Source organism: Microtus pennsylvanicus, chromosome 11 (assembly GCF_037038515.1).
Source record: "Microtus pennsylvanicus isolate mMicPen1 chromosome 11, mMicPen1.hap1, whole genome shotgun sequence".
Classification (NCBI taxonomy): domain Eukaryota; kingdom Metazoa; phylum Chordata; class Mammalia; order Rodentia; family Cricetidae; genus Microtus; species Microtus pennsylvanicus.
In genome coordinates, this window is record NC_134589.1 from 41331499 (window position 1) to 41352680 (window position 21182).

The 21182-nt window shown below is 42.4% G+C and overlaps 1 protein-coding gene across 1 annotated transcript in view; it reads left to right on the forward strand.

The window, feature by feature from the left end:
• Positions 1–723: 723 nt before the first annotated feature.
• Crlf3 (cytokine receptor like factor 3) overlaps positions 724–21182 on the forward strand; it is a 40521-nt gene continuing 20062 nt past the window's right edge. The window contains exons 1-2 of the mRNA XM_075991427.1: positions 724–924; positions 20741–20948. Of these exons, the coding sequence (XP_075847542.1) occupies positions 796–924; positions 20741–20948 (337 nt within the window). The 5' untranslated portion in view covers positions 724–795. The remainder of the gene's footprint in view (positions 925–20740; positions 20949–21182) is intronic.

A 21182-nucleotide genomic window follows, 5' to 3' on the forward strand; every position in this document is an offset into this window, starting at 1 on the left:
CTTGTCTAGTCTGGCTTCTAGCTCCCCATTCCAAGCAATCCTCATTCCCCAGCCTCTCCAGTAGCTGGGACTACAGGAACGTGACGCTCCTCAGGGACAAGGTTTTACTGCACATGGTCACACCCACTTACTTAACACGTCGAAGCACACAATTTAGCACTGGCCAAGTGGGTTGTGTATCAGTGGACCTTGCGGAGAATGCGTGTCAACACCCGCCTTGGAGTTCTGCCAAGATCCCTGTAGAGCTAGCTGGTTCATTACTTGGGCCTCCCTCTTACCTCCCTCCTTAAAGTATCTAGGTGGTGGCGCCTGGGTCACAGTAGCCTCCCAAAATGCCTGACTCGGCTGGCATTTACTAGGGAGGTAGTAGAGCGACGATTGCAGGCCAGAGCTGTAGCTTCGGTTCTGGGAGGGAGAGATTTCCCCGTGTCCCTCCACTTCCTCCTCTGGCAGGACAGATAACGCAGCGCCTGAGATTAGCAGTGGGAAGCGCTTAGCGACATATTCACGAGTTTCTACTAAAGCCTCCACTTGTTGTTTCCTGAGGAAGCGTCCGAGCCGGCGCAGCACAGAGGCAGGGGGAGCAGCTAGGTAGGCGGCGCCACAGGTTCCACTCGCTCTGACCAGGGCGCCATTAGAGCGTGTACCCCCCTCCCCGTCCCTTGTCAATCAAGCGGCGGGGGGCGGGGCGCGATGGGCAGGGCAGGGCGGGGCGGCGCTTCCGCTGCGCGAGGCCGCTCGGGGCCGCTCGCGGGAACCCGGCACAGTCGGGAGCCCGGCGGGTTACGCGGCCGGATGAGGGAGGCGATGGAGCCGGAGCCGGAGGTGCTGCTGCAAGAAGCCCGCGAGAACGTGGAGGCGGCGCAGAGCTACCGGCGGGAGCTGGGCCAGCGGCTGCAGGGGCTGCGGGAGGCGCAGAGGCAGGTCGGAGGGCCGCTGCGGGCCTTGGAGGGCGCGGGCCATAGGGTGGGCGCGCGCGGCGGGAGCGCCCCGAGGCTCTGAGGGGGAAGGCGGTCGCCGACCTGTTGGAGACGGGTCCTGGTGAGGTGGGCGCTGCGCAGAGTTCTTGAGGGGAAGACAAGTTTGGGAGACCGTGGAAGGGAGAGGGGAGCGCCCCTAAGCTGCCGTGTGGGGCACTTAGTGGAAGTAGGGGTGGCGTCGGAGGTTGAGCCACCGGAGCAAAATCCGAGGGATCCCAGAGTAAAGACCGAAAAGAGTCGGGAGGAAGGGGGCATAGTGAGGGGAAGTCTGTGGTAGAAACTCAGTTTAGAAAGCCTCGGGGCAGTGACCTGGGACAGTCAAAGTGGAGACGAAGTAGACACGGAGAGGGAAGGAGTAAGGAGAAACGGAGAGGTTGAGCAGCAGTAACAGTAATGCCCAATGAATGGGGTTAATACTTGAATATCTCGCATGATCGCAAATGCCTTGAGAAATTATTGAGTAATCCCTAGACGGGCTAGAAGTTTAGGTGAAGGATGTTGAAGGGCAGAAGGAGGAACACAAGATGTTGAAGGGAGGGTATACAAAGGTGAAGGGAAGTGGAAAAGCAGATTTAAAGAAAGGACTGACTCCTAAAAGGAGAAGCTAAATATACTTTCAAGTGGTGCGGTTATCTCTCCACCAGGAAAGGGCCAGCAAAGATATGGGAAAGCCACATGGCTCCTCTCCACTCTCAAAGGTGTACAGGGAAAGGTTAGAACCCCCTGCCAATGCTGGATAAGACCGATGATCCTCAGGTTACTGTTAAGTGCTTAGTTAATGCTTTTTGAGTAAATGGCATTTCATCAGCATCTCTCTAGGCCTGATTTGCTACGAATGCGCATCATTACACTGCTAACCTCCTTGCTGCCGTGTTGAACCCTGGTGACACAGTGCTGTGTTAACAGTGCCTTTGAATGGCGTCATCACCAAGAATTCTCCATAAACTTTGGGTTTTATGTATTTTTGAATCTGTGTAGAACTGGTGTAGGCCAGGCATTATTTTAGGAGAAAACTGAGATCAGAATCTGGCTATGTCTCGCGATTAACGTGATTTGCTGAATACTTTCAAGGTGTTCCAGTGCACACATCTGGATTTCCTTTTGAAAGATCTGCGTTATTCCTTCTGTTTTGAAGTAAATGTTCAAAAGTAGGACTTTAAAAACAAATGTAAAATACCTCTTTGTATATACTATTGTTTAGTCTGAGAATCTTATCCTGTGTACCGTGTACTTTTATCATATCCACCTCCCACTATGTTCCCTTTAACTTTAATTAATTCATTTTTGGTTTTTTTTTTTTTTTGAGACAGGGTTTCTCTGTGTAGCCCTGGCTGCCCTGGAACTTGCTCTATAGATCAGACTGGCCTCGAATTCAGAGATCCCCCTGCCACTGCCTCCTGTGTGCTAGGATTAAAGGCAAAAACCACTACCTACCTGCTTTATTTTATTTTATTTTATTGTTTTAAATACAGCTCTTACTAAGTAGCCAAGACTGTCCTGGAACTCATTATGGGATAACAGGAATGTTCCACCATAATTGGCTAAAGAACCCCTTAATAAATGACTTAATGCTGCCCGGTGGTGGTGGCGCACACCTTTAATCCCAGCACTAGGGAGGCAGAGACAGGCCGATCTTTATGAGTTTGAGACCAGCCTGGTCTACAGAGTGAGTACCAGGGTGGGCTCCAAAACCTAAACCCTGTCTCAAAACTCAGAAAAAAAGTAAATGACTAATGTTTTGGCCAGTTGAAATATCTTATACATGAGCATGACTGTAGTTTATCTGCCCCAGCAATTAAGCATTAGTGCTGGCACTAGAAGAATGAAGTAAGCACCTGGGCGTAGCACTTTATTAATTTTTTGTGTGTATATTGAATGTAATTTTAGTGTGATCCCCACCCTAGATCGTTAAAATGTTCAGTTTCTAAACCTAGGTGTGTGGGTGTGATAGAACACTTGCCTAATAGATCCATGGCACTGAAAAAAAAAATCTAACCCTATGTTCTTTCATTTTATATTTACTTATTATTTATTTATTTTTTGTTGTGTTGGGCATGGGACCCAGGACTTTAGGCATGCTGAAAAACTGCTCTGCCTCCTGAGCAATTGAGTTTTGAATCCAATAATTTAAATACAGAACATACTCCTATAATTAGTGTGGTTTAGTATGGTTTTCGTTTGGTTTTTTTTTTGAAAGGCATTGTCTCATGCTTGACACAGAAAACAATAAGAACACATCCATCACAATTTGGATTTCTGATGACATTACATTCTGACTACACCAAGTCACAGTGTCAGTCTCCTTTGTCAGCTGGGATGTGTTTTGTTCTCGTTGTGAGTTATCCCAGCTATTTCTAACTGTACTTGTTCAGATTTACTGTAGAATAAGGCTCCTGTCAAGTCAATTTCTTTTCTTTCTCTTTTTTTCTTTTTTTCTTTTTCTGGGGGCAGGGGTTGAGACAAGGTTGCTCTGTAGCTTTGGAGCCTGTTTTGGAACTAGCTCTTGTAGACCAGGCTGGCCTCAAGCTCACAGAGATCTACTTGCCTCTGCCTCCCGAGTGCTGGGATTAAAGCATGTGCCACCACTGCCTGGCTTAAATTTTAAGAAAATTCTATGTTATAAAAACATTATCAAAATGAACAGGTGCCTTTGTTTGTTGGTTAGGATGTTTTTAGAGTTCCAGTCATTTTCAGATCGATTACATCAAGTATATGGTTTTTTTGAGTATAAATGTTTTGAGAAGAACTGAGAAGAAGGGATGCTGCACTGGGGATATCTTTACTTGGTTTTGACTTTTTGTTTTGCCTTTTGAGACAGGGTTTCTCTTTGTAGCCCTGGCTGTCCTGGAACTCACTCTGTAGACCAGGCTGGCTTGGAATTCAGAGCTCCTTGTGACCATTGGTTTTATTATTATTATTTTTTTTTTGAGAAGGGATGGAGCTGGGTGGTAGCAAATGCCTTTTGTCCCAACACTCTACAGAGCAAGTTTCAAGGTAGTCTCCAAAGCTACACAGAGAAACTCTGTGTCAAATGGGGGGTGGGGGGTGGAATCCAAGGCTACACCCCAAACCAGTGTTTTCTTTTTTTCCCTTGTAATAAAATTCACATCATATAATTCATTCAGTGGTTTTTAGTGTACTGACAAAGTTATTTAACTGTAGGAACTGGAAAGATGGCTCAGAGGTTAAGATGGCTGCTCTAGAGGACCTGCGTTCAATTCCCAGCACCCACATTGTAAATAAATGCAGTTCTGTGCACTCTCCTGGCCTCCAAAATCACCGCACACATTCACACATGCATGCATGTGTGGAAAATACCCAAACACATTTAAAAAATAGTTAAAAAGTTAATTAAAAATTGTTTAAATCATGATGTGTTTATTCCAGAATGTTTTCATTATGCTCCAGAAATACTGTGTATTTATCAGTTGTCACTTTGAGTAACCTAATAACAATCTAAACTATTGTCTATTTTTATGGATTTACCTATTCTGGATCTTTACCTCCTTCCTCCTCAGCTTTCTTCCTTCCAACAAGGTCCCAAGTAGTCCCCACTGGCCTCGAACTCTCTGTGTAGCCAAATATGACCTGGAACTTCCATCCTCCTGTTTGTACCTCCCAAAAACTTAGATTAGAGGCATATACCATCACTCCTAGTTTAAGTGGTGCTCCAGAACCTCGTGCATGCTAGCTAGCTACATCCTTAGACCCTATGCTAGGCATGTTGTATAAGCAGAATCATGCAATATGTAGTCCTTCATGACTGCCTTTCTTGGCTTAGAATGTACTTTCAGCCTGACATTGGTGGCATACACCTTTAATCCCACCGTTTGGGAGGCAGAGGCAGGTGGATCTCCGAGTCTGGTCTTCAGAGTTAGTTCCAGAACAGCCAGTGCTACACAGAAAAACTCATATATTGAAAAAGCCAAATAAATAAATAAACAAAAATTTAAAAATGTATTTTCAGGATTCATCTATGTGGTAGCGTTTCTTAGTACTTAAGTCCTTTCATGGCTGAATAATGTTTGTGATATGAATACATCTTGTGTTATGTATCCATTCACCAGTTGTTAGACAATGGGGTTTATTCTGTGTTTTAACAATTATGAATTACAAATATCTCTGTACAATTTTTTTATGTGGGCTTGTTTTCATTTTTTTTTAAGAACATACCTACCAATTACTAGATCACGTGGTAACTTCTTTAATTATGATTTAACTGTTTCACAGATTCTTGGCATACATTTTATCTTTCCTTTGGTTTCTTACCATTTAAAATTTTCTCATAACTTTTGTCGATTGTTAAGAAGTGGCGTATATGAAAGTCTGGGGGAAGAAGGATAAAAATCTTTTAAATTATTTTGTCAAAAACATGTAGCAGTTTCTCCTCTGTGGTTAAGTTTAGGCCCTACCCTCTGTTTTTAGAGAAAAGGAAGTTCTGTGTAGGAATGCAAGGGTTGTCTCTGACTTACTGTTTTGGTTTTTTGTTTTCTTTTTTAAGACACATTTTCATGTTCCTAGGCTAGCTTTGAACATAATATTTAGCTAAAGATGATCTTAACCTCTGAAGTGCCAGCAATACAGACCTGTCACCCAGCCCATCTTACTGCTTAAGTAAGTTAAAGGCTAGAGATATGTTTGGTTGTCAGGAAGGCAGATAATGCTCACAGTAGCCTACTCTGATGTGGAAATCATTAAGAATAGTTTTCTGTACCTCCTGGAATCCTTGGTACTAAGGAGTGAATACCCAAGAATTAAATAAATCCCACTCTCTGAAAGTACACCTTTGTTCATTCACTCAGTACATGTTCGTTGTGTACCAGAGGTAACTTCTAAGTCCTTTATACTGAGGTCAGGGAAATAAACCTTCATGAATTTACTTGTATTTGGTGCCTGATAAGTAGGGTATCACCCCTAAAAACAAAATAAACAAGACGAGCCTGAGTTATTTTGTATTCATTTTAAGATTTTACCTCTACTGTATTTTTCAGCATTTGTGCTGTTTCTAGATCAATGTCATTTCTGCCTCTAAGCAGACACTGAAGGAAAGGATGCCAGCTACCCACTCAGGCACCTTGACGACATCGCTACAGTCTTAGGCCTGACACTTGAAATTTACAGATTCAGAAACTCCATCTGTCATCACTGATGGGGAGGGGCAGTGTGAGATACCAGAGAGCCTACAGTGTTTTAGTCTGTGTGCAGTTACAGCTCACCCTGTGTCTTTAGTAGGGTGAATTCTGTAGCCTCCAGGCATTAACCAACACAAGTCTTTGCTCCCTCAAAGTGCTGTGTGGTGGAGGCTCTACCCAGCTCTGGTCAGTGGTGACGCCTGAATACTTGCTACTATAACTGTGGTCCAAGACTTGAAGCAGTGACTTCATCTTGAAAAGAATGCAGAATCTTAGGCTTCAGACCAGACTCATTGAATCTACTTTAGCAAGATCCCTAAGTGTGATAAGAGAACATTAAAGGGCTAGAGAGATGGTTCAGTGGTTTAGAGTGTATAAACCTAGGTTTACAGAGGACCTAGGTTCTGTTTCCAGCATCCATGTCAAGTTGCTGAAAACCACTTGTAACTCTAGCGTCAGGGATGCAGTGCCCTTGACCTCCACAGTGTCTGCACTCACTCCATAGTCCAGCACTCATGTACAGTACACATACCTCCTACATATAGCTAAAATGAAATAAAGAAAATACACTAAAGACTGAGGTGCATGTGCTCAGAGTACTTTACCATTTCAGTAGACCTTCATTGATTTCTAGGGTTTAAACTAAGTGGATTTTCCTAAGTTGCCTTGTTTTTTTCTCCAAGATTAAAATGTTGTTTGGGGCATGGTGGCACATTTTGGAAGTCCTAACACTTAGGCTAGAGGAGGATGGAAAGTTCTACCCTGAGAGACCTAGTAAGACCCTGTCTCAAAATAGTGTTGAAATAATTATACATTTTATATGTTATAAAATTGTACAAAATATGTTAGATAATTGTACAAAAAATGTAAGGGAATAACTGATGATCTTACTTTATTTTTTGTTTTTTTGAGACAGGGTGTCTCTCTCTATAGCTCTGACTGTCCTGGAATTAATTAATGATGTAGACCAGGCTAGACTGGCCTTGAACTCATAGAGATCCTCCTGACTCTGCAGTCCCTTCTGGGACTCAGGGCTAGCATCAACATGCCTGGATGAATAATTGATGGTCCTTTTTGTTCGTTTGTTTCAAGACAGGGTTATCTGTGTAGCTTTGGAGACTGTCCTGGCATTCTCTTCGTAGACCAGGCTGACCTTGAACTCCTAGAGATCCACCTGCCTCTGCTGGGATTCAAGGCCTGTGCCACCAGTGCCCAGCATATAATTGATAATTTTAAGCCATTGACTACCCAGCATGTCTTTTTGTGACAGTATAGCTCTCAGGGTAGCTGAAGTCTTGCTGTCTGTTCTACATCTGCCTTCTGAATAGCTTGTGTCATGCCACCACGTTGGCTAGCATCTTTTACTATCTATAATGTAGCCAGTGAATAAGCTTATATATACTGTTTTTATTTATAATTTATGTGTGTATATGTTTCTTTTCTTTGGTTGGTTGGTCTTTGAAATATGGTCCCATTGTTTCTCTGATGACCTAGAATCCACTGGGTAGTCCAGGTTGTCCTCAAACCTGGTTATTCTTCTGCTTCAGTCTCAAGAGTGCTGGCATGACAGACAGCGCCACAGGCACCATGGTTGAGTTGCATTTCTGGGCTCGAAGATCCTCTCAGTAACTGTGGTTTTTTTTTTTTTTTTTTTTTTTAGGTAATTGATTTTAGACTACTTCTTGAAGATTTAGTTAGTATCCTTGTTTTTTTTTTTCTTTGTAAGACCAGGTTTTTTTTTTAATAGATTTTTATTCCCACTGGAGTTGAAACATACAACAGACTAAAGATTCATGAAGAAAAACAGGTTATTTCAGAAAACCAAGACAGGAAGTCTTAGCTCCGTGAAGAAAAGAAAGCTATTATTGCTGCTTTTATCTCTCACTTCCCCTTCTGTTACCATTTTGAAAACAGTAAGGAATCTGTTTAGATGTAATTTGGTGCAGCAGTAACACTGTTATAATACCCTAAGAAAACATTAAATACAGATCTAGGGAAAACTAAGAACAGATAAAGTCATTTGAAAATAACCCATAATTACAATTGTAGACAGCTCTAATTAGCATTTTGGTATATCTGTCAATGCATATTCTACAGAGGAGAGAAACTGCTCTGTATGTAACTGTGTATTTATTATTTTTCTTTTGGTTAGCAGTATAAGCATTTATTAAGAATATTTTCTCAAAGAACAAACAAAAAAAGTTGCCAGGGTTATGGTGCACTCCTTTAATCCCAGCACTTGAGAGGCAGTTGGATCTCTGTGAGTTCTGGGACAGCCAGAGCTGTTATACAGAGAAACACTGCTTCAGAAAACAAAAAACAACATTTTTTCCAGGTTTGGGATGTGGCTCTGTAGCAGAGTACTTAGCCATCATGTACAAAGTACTTTTACATGCAGAGATAGATAACTAATAAATAATTACTTCAGGGGTTGTTGTTGGTAGTAGGATGAAATCTATTGACAAATATGGCAAAATACTAGCAGAATTCTATAGGCAAAACTAAATAGTTGGAATAGAGAATGGGTGAGCCACGTATAACTCACTCTGTAGACCTGGCTGGCATTGAACTCAGAGGTCCATCTGCCTGTCTGCCGAGTACTGGGAGTAAAGGTATGTGTCACTACTGCCCGGCCTATATATACACACTTCTAAATTTATTTATTTATTTATTTTTTGAGAAGTGTGTGTGTGCCCAGGTGACTGAACCGTATTCATACAGTATCTGCCAAGGCCAGAAAAGGATGTTGAAGTTATAGGAACTGGAGTTAGAAGCAATTGTGAACTGCCTAATATGGGTGCTAGGAACTGAACCCAGGCCCTTCAGAAGACCAGCGAGTGCTTGGAATATGTTTGTTTGTTTGTTTGTTTTATGTATATGAGTGTTTGCCTGTGTATCTGCATTGTGTGCATGTAGTTCCTGTGGAGGCCAGTAAAAGGCCTCTAATCCTCTAGAACTGGAGTTACCAACAGCTTTTATCCACCATGCAAGTGCTGGACACCAAGCCCAGATCTTCTCTAAGAGCAGCATATGTTCTTAACCACTGAACCTCTCTGCAGCCCCCACTTTTTTTTAAAGACATGATTTCTCTATCTTTGGAGCCTCTCCTGGAACTAGCTCTTATAGACCTAGGCTATCTTGAACTCACAGAGATCCACCCACCTCTGCCTCCCGGGTGCTGGGATTAAAGGCCAGTGCTACTACCACCCAGTAAATTGCCCTTATTTTTAAATTGGTAAAATAAGCTAATTTGCTTTCTAGAAAGTCTGCCAAGTGTAGGAATAATCTTTTATTATTAAAGGCTGTCAATGATACACTTATTGCAGTTATTTTACTTAATCTTTTTATTCAGGGAATCTAGTGAAATTTGGCTTTTCTGATCATCTATTTCCTTATCTGTAAATGATGATTAAAACATATAGTGCTTATGCTGGGAGGTAGTGGTGCATGCTTTTAATCCCAGCATTCGGGAGGCAGAGGCAGGTGGACCTCTGAGTGTGAGGCCAGTCTGGTCCACAGAGAGTTCCAGGACAGCCAGGGCTATGTAGAGAGGCCCTGTCTCAAAAAACAATAAAAAAAGGGGGAAAAAGTAAGTAAAAAGTACTGTGTCCATTAAAATGGCTCAGCAAGTGAAGTGCTTGCTGCATATGGCTGAGGACATGAATTTGATCTCTGGAACATGCGCAAAGGTGGAAGGAGAAAACCAAATCCACAGTTAACCTCTGACTTTCTCCTGTATACGACGGTGCATGACACATCCCATCACACGTACACAGAATAACAACACAAATTTTTAAGGGGGTATTTAAAATGTTTAGCACAATGCCCAGGACATAGGATATTCTCAGTTGATTAGTATAATTAGTCTTAGCCACAATGATAAAAACTACTAAATATTATTCAAAATGACATTGTTGCTTCTACTGACAACTTTCTATGTTCTTTCCCAAAATGAAAGGTTTTTTTGGTTTGTGAAGTAGACTGGCTTGAAACTTGTGGTATTCCTGCCTCAGGCTCTGGGGTGCTGTAATTGTAAGCGTGTGCCACCATGCCCAGTAGAATGAGTTTTTTTGTTTTTTTTTTTTTGAGGTCAAGATCATGCCTTATTCATTTTTACAACCCCAGTTCCTGGCACATAATAGACCTCAATAAACATGTGAATGAAAGCCTTTATAAATGTGGGTGTAGTTTTGCAGAGCTCCTTCTTAGATTGTGATCTTGATTATATTAATTCTCTTCATTAATGCAGTTAATCAAGAGTTAAACATCTGTCTCATCATATGGTTTGGTTATCTCCTGCTGCATAATAAATTGTTAAAAGTTCAGCAGTTTGGAAGCAAAGATTTTAGTTCTTTGGTGTGGCACATTCATAACCCTAGCACGAAGGCTACAGGAGGAGGGTTTCTAGGAGTATGAGGTTGGCCTGGGCTACATAGGAAGACACTTCCAAAAAAAATTTTTTTCCAGGCAATGATGGCACACACCTTTAATCCCAGCACTCGGGAGGCAGAGGCAGGTGGGTCTCTCTGAGTTCAAGACCAGCCTGGTCTACAAGAGCTAGTTACTCCAGGACAGGCTCCAAAGCTACAGAGAAACCCTGTCTTGGAAAAACCAAAAACCGGTAAGGAAAAAAAAAAGACACTTTTTTTTTCTTCTTTTATTAATTTTTTTATACTTTTTTTTTCCCCTTTCCCCTCTCCTGTTTCAACCTCCCCCGTCCCCCACGCTCCCAGTTTACTCAGGAGATCTTGTCTTTTTCTCCTTCCTAGGTGGATCCTTGTGTGTCTCTCTTAGGGTCCTCTTTGTTGTCTAGATTCTCTGGGGTAGTGTACTGTAGGCTGGTTATCCTTCGCTTTATATTTTATATCCACTTATGAGTGGGTATATATTATATTTGTCTTTCTGGGTCTGGGTTACCTCACTCAGTATGGTTTTTTCTAGTTCCATCCATTTGTCTGCAATTTCAAGATGTCATTATTATTTACTGTTGAGTAGTACTCTATTGTGTAGATGTACAACATTTTCCGTATCCGTTCTTTGGTTGAGGGGCATATAGGTTGTTTCCAGGTTCTGGCTGTTACAAATAATGCTGGTAAGACACTTTCTTAACACTACCACCCCTTAAAAAAAGAAAAGAAAAGAAAAAAACAAAGCAACAGGTCTGGGATCTAAGTGGGACCAAGTTTAGTTCTAGTTTACTCAGCAAAAATCTTGATCTGTTGTTAGATTACAGCAAGTTTCCAAGTGTTTAATTTTCAGAGCCTTAGTATTAATTAGTAGGATTTCATTAGAGTCTTAAATGCCTTAGCATTAACTCAATCTTCCTTTTCTCCCTCCCATCCCTTTTTGGACCACACCCCCCTCTTCTGTCTTTCTTTCTCATCCGTTTGCCGTTTGTCTTCTCTACCATGATAATCGCTTTACTCTCGTGGTATATCAAGACCTCTAAATGTACCAAAACGGGTATGTCGGATTTTTTTTTCCTGAGATGGGTTTTCTCTAGCTTTGGAGCCTGTCCTGGAACTAGCTCTTGTAGACCAGGCTGGCCTTGAACTCACACAACGCCACCACCGCCCGCAGGTGTCAGATCTTTTTTTTTTTTTTTTTTTGATTTTCGAGACAGGGTTTCTCCGTAGCTTTTGGTTCCTGTCCTGGAATTAGCTCTTGTAGACCAGGCTGGCCTCGAACTCACAGAGATCTGCCTGCCTCTGCCTCCCGAGTGCTGGGATTGAAGGTGTGCGCCTCCACTGCCCGGCCAGGTGTCAGATCTTAAGAGTGAGGTCATAGCGTCAATTTCATGGAATTGCTATGAGTGTGTGATTGTATTGCTTGTCAGCTTGACATCTAGGTGGGGAGGACAACACTGGACCTAGAGTTCTATTTCCTGGTGTACCAATTTAGCAAACTACCAAATCATCCCATATACTTTTTCTTTTTAAAACTTTTACAAAAAAGACAGTCATGGTGGCACATGTCTTTATCCTAGCAGTCAGGAGACAGAGGCAGGTGGATCTCTGTGAGTTGGAGGCCAACTCTACATGGAGACTTTCAGGATAACTAGGACTACATAGAAAGAGTCCCTGTCTTGAAAAAAATACTTATTTACTACTATGCTACTACTATTATCTCTGTAACCCTGTCTGCTCTGGAACTCACTCTGGAGATCTGCCTACCTCTGTCTCCTGAGTACTGGGATTAAAGGTATGTACCACTAGTGCTGGGTTTCAAAAAAAAATTTTTTTAGAGAAAGTATTTTTTTTTTTTTTTGGTTTTTTTCGATTCAGGGTTTCTCTGTGGTTTTGGAGCCTGGGATTTTGGAGTGCTGGGATTAAAGGTGTGCGCCACCACCGCCCGGCTAAAGAAAGTATTTTTAAAAGCTTGCATGTTCCCTTTCCCCTAACATTAGTGAGCAACAAATAACTAGACACGGTGACCCATCCCTACAGGAACGCTACATTTAAGACCAGTTGGTCTACGTATACGGTCTACATAGTTCCAGACTAGCTTTGCCAGGGCTACATCTAAGACTCAATCTAAATAATAAACAAAGCTGAAGATATAGCTCAGTGGAAGAGCAGTTTCCTATTCCTAGCTGTTTGTGGGCATTGTTGTTGTTGTGTGTGTGGGGGAGTGCATGAGCACATGTACACAGATGCATGTGGAGGCTGGAGTTTAATGTCAGTGTCTTCTTGACTGCTTTCTGCCATATTTTTTTTTTTTTTGGTTTTTCGACACAGGGTTTCTCTGTGGCTTTAGAGCCTATCCTGGAACTAGCTCTGTAGACCAGGCTGGTCTCGAACTCACAGAGATCCGCCTGCCTCTGCCTCCCGAGTGCTGGGATTAAAGGCGTGTGCCACCATCGCCCGGCTGCTTTCTGCCATATTATTTGAACCTGGAACTCACTAATTCTGCTAGACTGTCTGCCAGTAAATCCCAGTAATTCTCTCTCCACTCTCCCATCCCTACCCAGTGCTGGGATTACAGATGGACACCTCTGTGCCTAACTTTTTCCATCAGTGCTGGGATCCAAACTCATGTCTTCACACTTGTGGCATAACATGCTTTATTGACGGAATTATCAGCCAGTAGCCCCTGTATATTCTTGTTAATTTTTGTTTGTTTGTTTATTTATATTTAACATGATTTCTTTATTGAATCTTTGGGAATTTCACATCATGCATCCCAGTTCTGCTCACCTCTCAGTCCCTCCATATCCTCTCTTCCCCCTGTAGTGGCCTCCCAACAACAACAAAACCAAAACCAAAAAAAGCAAGCAAACAAAAACAAAACAAGAAAGAATCAAAACAACAACACAGCAAAACAAAACACCAATAAAAGGCGACTTCCCTCCTGCGTCTTTCCCACCTCTCCAACACCTCTTCATTCCTCCTGGTGGGCTTGGGAGCTGTGACGTGTCACACAGTACACCCTTTTCTCCAATCGTCTTTACTTGCACAAGGCCTCTGGTTTCTGGTACACCATCATCACTGGGTCCTCACCAAAACTCCCTCTTGGGTATTCTGCGGTCTCCCCAAATCATGCAGTTATCGTTCCATGGACCAGTCCTTTCATGAGCTCTAACAGGTCCTAGATGGGGTAGATGTTAGGCTTGGCCAGCCTCACACCCACCTGTGGGTGGTAGTTGAGGTGGTCAATATAGGCCATCAGGACACCCACCCCCTCAGGTGACAGGTAGGGTCATCTTTCCTGAGTGCCTGGGTGGAGGGACAACAGCTCTTAATGAGGGTGGGGCCAGCTTCATTGTCCATGGAGGGGCAGGGTTGCCTCAGCTTGGCTCTTTGATTCCATCATGAATGGTTACCATGGACCTAGACGTGGCCCTCAGCAGCAGCTTGAGCCTGTATGATATCCTGGTTCCAGATGGGAGTGCAGGCCATTCAGATCAGGGTGGCTCTGGTGGTGATATGGCCCCTGAGCACCAAGGCTATAGGCTGGGACCACAGACCTAGATGTGGTCCTTGGCAGCAGTCAGGTCTGGATGTCTCCATTGCCCCCAGTGGCAGTGCTGGCCACTCAGATTGGCACAGCCCCAGCAGCAGCATGACCCTCAGACACTAAAATGGATCTTGGGCATCCATGTAGCCTTTGAGGGTAACAGGAACCTCAAACATTAACACAGGCCTTGGCTGAGTAGGGCCATGGACCCAGACATGGCCCTGAGCTGCAGCTCTGGTCCGGACATCATCATGGCATTGGGTAGCAGTGCAGGCCACTCAGATGTGCATGGCCCCCACTGCAGCATATCCCTTGATCACCAGTATGATCTGGCCTGACCTCGAGCATTCACACAGCCCTCGGTGGCAACATGGGACACAGACTTCAACATAGACTCTATGTCAGACATGGTCCTCAGTTAGCTAATGGTTTTTAAAGGTAGTCTTGATTTTAATTTGACAAAACAATTAAGAAAATTCTTAGATTAAAGCTGGAGGATAAAAGTTCTTCTATAACTAATAAAAATGGGTGTTTTAGAGATGATAGTTTAGATTCCAGTTATTTGGCTAACATCATATTTTACTTTGTTAACATATCAAATATATGTTGTACCTTTTTATTTTATTTTCTTCGATCTTTTGTGACTAGGTCTCTTGTAGCCCAAGATGGCCTTGAACTCTTTATCCTCCTATGACAACTTAAGTGCTTGATTATAAGTATGCATAGTCAAGTCTGGCTAGGGACGTCTCTTTGTTTTGCTTTGTGTTTTAAAATAGGGTTTCTTCTGCCTCTGCCTCCCAAGTGCTGGGATTAAAGGTATACACCACCTCCACCTGGCCTGCTAGAGATATCTTTTTTTTTTTTTTTTTTTTTTTTTTTTTGGTTTTTCGAGATAGGGTTTCTCTGTGGCTTTGGAGCCTGTCCTGGAACTAGCTCTGTAGACCAGGCTGGTCTCGAACTCACAGAGATCCGCCTACCTCTGCCTCCCGAGTGCTGGGATTAAAGGCGTGCGCCACCATCGCCCGGCTGCTAGAGATATCTTAATTAAGGTTTTTACATACAATTTTATGACCTCTTTAAGTGACTATTTTTATTTTATTTGCTTTGGTGTTTTACTTGTATGTATGTCTGTGTGAGGTGTCAGATCTCTTAGAACTAGAGTTATAGACAGCTGTGAGCTGCTATGTGGGTGTTGGAAATTGTACCAGAGTCTTCTGAAAGAGCAGCCAATGCTCTTAACCATTGAGCCATCTCTCCAGCCCCATTTTTTTTCTTTTTTTAAATCTTTTTTTCTTTTTTCTTTTTTTTTTTTTTTTTGGTTTTTTAAGACAGGGTTTCTCTGTGTAACAGCCCTCAAACTGATAGGGATCCACCTGCCTCTGCCTCCCAAGTGCTGGGATTAAAAGCACGTGCCACCAATGCCTGGCTCCAGCCTCCCCCCCTTTTTTTGGCTTTTTCGAAACAAGGTTTCTCTGTAGCTTTGGTGCCTCTCCTGGAACTAGCTCTTGTAGACCAGGCTGGCCTCGAATTCACAGAGATCCACCTGCCTCTGCCACCCAAGTGCTGGGATTAAAGGCATGCACCACCACTGCCCAGCTTTTATGACCTTTTTATAACTAAACTCTGGAAGAAAGTATGTAATTTGTGTTGTTTAGTATCAGTGGGTAGTGTTTTGTGAGCTCATCATCTTGTTAACTTTCAAAAGTTTCTGTAAGAGGGAAAAAAGTTAACTATAAATTTAACTCAACTTTAGTGATACTTTGTCAGTTTTAATGATCTTACAACCCAGGGCTGGTGATGACAGCACACCTTTAATCTCAGCATTGGGGAGGCAGAGGCAGTCAGATCTCTGAGTTCCAGGACAGCCTTGTCTACAGAGCTAGTTCTAGAACAGCCAGAGCTATATAGAGGGCCTGTCTCAAAAAAGAAGAAGGAGGAGAAGGAGGAGGAGGAGGAGGAAGAGGAGGAGGAGGAGGAGGAGGAGGAGGAGGAGGAGGAGGAAGAGGAGGAGGAGGAGAAAGATAAAAAGTTTTAATGATTTATCACACTCGAGAGGTTTCAGTAGGGGTTCGGAATGTGACAGTGAATATAAATTCTATACATTATGGCTTCCTCCTGAAGACCTTGACTTGCCAGCCATTTATATGTTTTTTTTTCTCTCTTGACTGGTCTAGAACTTGCATTGTAGACTAAACTGTCCTTGAGTTCACAGAGATTGTCCTGCTCTGCCTTCTGAATGCCAAGATAAAGGCATGGCTGGCTATTTATATTCTTCTTTGTTATTGCTTGTCTTAGGTCAGTGATTCTCAACCTTACTAATTCTGTGACCCTTTAATACAGTTCCTCATGTTGCCGTGACCCCCCCCCAACCGTTTTTGTTGCTGCTTCATAACTGTGATTTTGCTATTATGAATTGTAATGTAAATATCTGTGTTTTCTGATGGTCTCAGGTGACCCCTGTGAAAGGGTCAGTCATTTGTCCCCAGATGTCTTGACCCACAGGTTGAAAACCACCTTCCTAGATGGCTAGATAGCATTTGAAGCCGATGGTTGTTAGGTACTATATGGTTTATGCAGGCACAAGGGATGTGTGGTATAGGAGCTGAGGGTAGAGCGCTTACTAGCATTCATGAAGCCCTGGGTTGGACCCACAACTCCACGAGACGCCTGACGTGTAATCCTAGCACCTGGGTGGAGGTGGGAGGATCAGCTCAAGGTCATCCTTGAGTCAACTATATAGCAAGTTCAAGGCCATTGTGGGGTAACATCTAGAATAAAAAATAGATGGTGTAGCCGGGCGGTGGTATAGCCGGGCGATGGTGGCGCACGCCTTTAATCCCAGCACTCGGGAGGCAGAGGCAGGCGGATTTCTGTGAGTCTGGTCTATAGAGCTAGTTCCAGGACAGGCTCCAAAGCCACAGAGAAACCCTGTCTCAAAAAACTAAAAAAAAAAATAAAATAAAATAAAAAAAAGATGGTATAATAGAAAGTGTCTTCAGGCAATACTAAATTTATTGATTTTCCTGGAAACCGTTTATTTAGGAACTCACTTCATAAACTTCTGGTTATAGGAGTGTGCCATCATGCTTGGACCTTCTTAAAATCTTATCTGTAAGTACAAACCACCTCAGTAGACAGGGCATGGCTCCAGGAGTCAGGTGTGGGAAATGCAAAGTCTTGCTAAATTGCGTTTTAGAGCTGCCTTTCCCTCTGTGTGAACATATTGGACCACTGGAAACACCTGAAAAAAAGGAAATTCTCTTAATCATCAAAGCCTCTATTTTAAAACTTTTCACAGAGCGAAGTAAATGTACTTGATCACTTACATGGTTAGATTAGTGTAGACTGAGCTTTAAATTGCAAAATATTTTTTTTGAAGAAGAAAATGATCTATGGTAAAAGCTGGTTTGAAATGGCAGGGGTTGATATTCTGTGAACAAAAGAACAAATTTATGATGAGTACACAGGAGGTGGGTTTAGAAATGGATTTTCCCTTCCACAGTCCTCACGGCTAATGGTTGTATACTTCCTTTTTTCCCCTAAGGTTCTGAAACAAAAACAAACATAACACGGGCTTGCAATCTCTGAGGGAGCTTTTGAATTCTTTCTAAAGAGGAAATTGACTTTACCTTACCAGTGCACTTCCGGTATATGCTGTATCTGTTGCAGACCCAGACAGGGCCTTGCTGGCCCAGGGCTCGAGTGCAGAGTTTCCTCTTAGAAGAGGTCTGAAATGTAGCACAGTGCTCTGACTTGATGACTTTATTCTATCTGTATTGCATTTATAAATCAACTCTGCTCTTCCAAAAGGTAGGTTCTGGGCCTGGGATTTAGCTTAGTTGGGAGAGTACTTGCCTAGAATGCATGAAGCTGTACATTGGGGCATTGGTGTTGGAGAAGTGGGGGGGGGGGGGGGGATCAAGTTCAAGGTCATCTTGAACTTCTTAAGAGTTTTGAGCCAGGAGATCTTGTTCAAAACAACAACAAAAAGAAGTTAAAGTACAGTATGTAGAGCCTGATACTGTACACTACTAACAACGCAAAAATAGTAAGGCAGCCAGGCATGTGACACACACTTTTGATGTGTGAGTTGAAGCCAGCCTGATCTACAGAGTGAGTTCTAGGACAGCCAGGGCTACACAGAGAAACCTGTCTCAAAAAAAAAAAAAAATCATAAGACATTCTTTCTGGTTTTTTGTTTTGTTTTTTTTCCATTTGGTTATTTGTTGTTTTGGTTTTTTTTTTTTGGTTTTCTTTTTTTTTTCTTTTTGAGATAGGGTTTCTGTATGTAGCTCTCGCTTTAGACCAGGCTATCCTGTAACTCAGAGAGATTTGACAGCCTCTTCCTCAATACTGTGATTAAAGGTATCCACTACCACTACCCAGCTTGAAACTTTTTTGTGGGGAGAAGGGATATATTTATTCTTGGTAGAGAGAGAGAGAGAAAGTACTTATAGTTAGCATTTAAGTGAAAGAGTATATGTGAGATAAAGATCTTCTGTCATAACTCCTAGAACAAAGACTTAATCACAGAATCAATACTTGTTTCAATTATTAGCTAGCCAGTCTAGCCAATCATTGAGTTCCATGATCAGTGAGTGACCCTGTTCCCCAAAATAAGATGAACAGTGTTCTGGGAAGACATCTGTGCACGCCCTCACGTATGCACATGAATACACACAGACACAAAAGTAAAGTAAAGCAAGTTTGTAAAAATACAGGTGATAGCTACAGCAACAACAAAGCTGAGTATGGTGACACGTGCTTATCATCGAGAGGCCAAGTGAAACCATTGAACCCAGAAGGAAAGTATTATATAATCTTACTTATGTGGGATCTAGAAAACGTCCAGTTCATAGAAATGTGGAGTAGAATAGTGGCTAGCAGGAATAAGGAGGAATAGTGAGATGGTGGTTCCAAGGCACAGTGCTTTAGTTGTGTTTGATGAACTTATTCTGGAGCCTGAATGTACAGGATAGGAACTGATGTCTGTACTGTAGTGTATTTTGAAAATTACTAATTGAGATCTTCAGTGTTCCTACCACATATAAAAAAGGAATCATTGGGCTGGTAAGATGCCTTGTTGGATAAAGGTGCTTGCCCCAGTTGTGACAACCCGAGTTCAGTCCCTGAGGCTGAACTTCCACATAGTGGAAGGAGAGAATGACTCCCAAAAGTCATCCTTTGACCTCTACATACAAGTGAAGGCCCAGGTTCTATGGTACAGGAGTACCTACCCCCCCCCCCCGCATACACACTAAATACATGTATTTGTTTGCTTGCTTCTTTTTGATTTTTGGTTGCTTATTTATTTATTTTGGAGGCAGGTTTCTCTTTACAGCTCTGGATGTTCAGGAACTTACTCTGTAGACCAGGCTGGCCTCAAGCTCACAGAGAGCTGCCTGCCTCTATCATCTGGATGCTAGGATTAAAGGGATGAATCACTCACTACACGGGAATTCATCTTGCATTTTTCACTGTAGATTACGTTCTTGTTTGGTAATACTGGAGAATAAAGGCAATGCAGATAGCCAACCTAGACAAGGATTTTGAGTTTATGTCATTGCTCAGTTTTTTCCCCCAATATCTCATGTCTGATTCTCTGTAATGGGAGTAACATTGTTTTTTTTAACCAGGTTAAACTTGTTTTGGTTTTGTTGTTTCAGCTCTCTGAGACAGGGTTCTCTTTGTAGCTCTGACTGTCCAGGAACTCAATCTGTAGACCAGGCTGGCCTCAAACTCATAAAGGTCCGACTGCCTCTGCTTCCCAAGTGCTGGGATTATAAGTGTGTGCCACCATGCCCAGTTAAATATGTGTAATTTATTTTTAAAACTTTTCTTTAGCTACATTAAGCCGGTTGTGGTGGCTCACACCTTTAATCCTAGCACTTGGGAGGCAAAAGCAGGTAGATCTGAGTTTGAGATCAGCCTGGTCTGAAGAATGAGTTCCAGGACAGCCAGAACAACATAAAGTTTTTTGTTGTCCCCCCTCCTCTGCCAAAAAAAGAAAAAAAAAAAGAATAGATAACTATGTCAAGAGATGCATACATTGATACATAACTGAAGTATCAACTGACTGTATATTTTTATCAAAACACACTGCGTACTTTAAGTGTATATAATTCAATTAACAAAAAATTTCTTTGTAAGACAGGGTTTTGCTGTATAATCTGAGTAGTCTTCAAATTTATGAGGCTTTAGCCTCAGCCTCCAGAGTGCCGGTTTTACAGGCATGTTCTATCATGCTTGACTACATTAAAATTTTCTACTAAGCTGAGGCTAGAGGATCATAGGATCATAGCAGGCTCCATGCCTGAAGACCCTATCTTTTCCGATCCTCTCCCCGCTTTTTAATAAGTGTGATCTGGGCTGATGATGTGTCCTGTAATCCTAACACTTGGGAGATAGGAAGATTATAAATTTGGGGCCAACCTAGGATTACATAGTAAGGCCGTGTCTTAATTAACTAAAGAAAGGGGAGGGAGCACTGTGTTAATTCAGCAGTAGAATGCTTGTCTAGCATGTGTGAGCCCCTAGGTTCAGTCCTGACAGCATATCATCTTTAATGAACAGAAGATGGTAGTTGTTTGGTACAATTAGGTAATTATGAATGACGCCTATACTTTAACTTTTCCTAGAGATTCTAAATTTGAGTTTTCGTGTTCTTTTTAGATAAAAGAGAGTGCTTCACAGACAAGAGATGTCCTCAAACATCATTTTAATGATTTAAAAGGAACCCTTGGAAAGCTGTTGGATGAGCGATTGGTGACCCTTTTGCAAGAGGTGGACACCATTGAACAGGAGAACATCAAACCATTAGATGACTGCCAGAAGCTCATAGAGCACGGAGTTAACACCGCAGATGACCTGGTCCGAGAAGGTGGGAGTCAGGGAACCTGTTAAATCCTTGCAGACTGATTTCTTGGAATACTAGCAGGCTTCTTGCCATCTGAAGGGTACCTGGAATGTTTCTGCCTTGAGACATTTTGTAATACAGTGCGTAGTTTGCTGTGAGGGACCCTAGTCTAAGCATAATCAAAGCATTGATTGGGATCATTTATAAAAAAAAAAAGTACTTCAGAAGGTTCTATGATTATGGTATTTAAATCCCAAT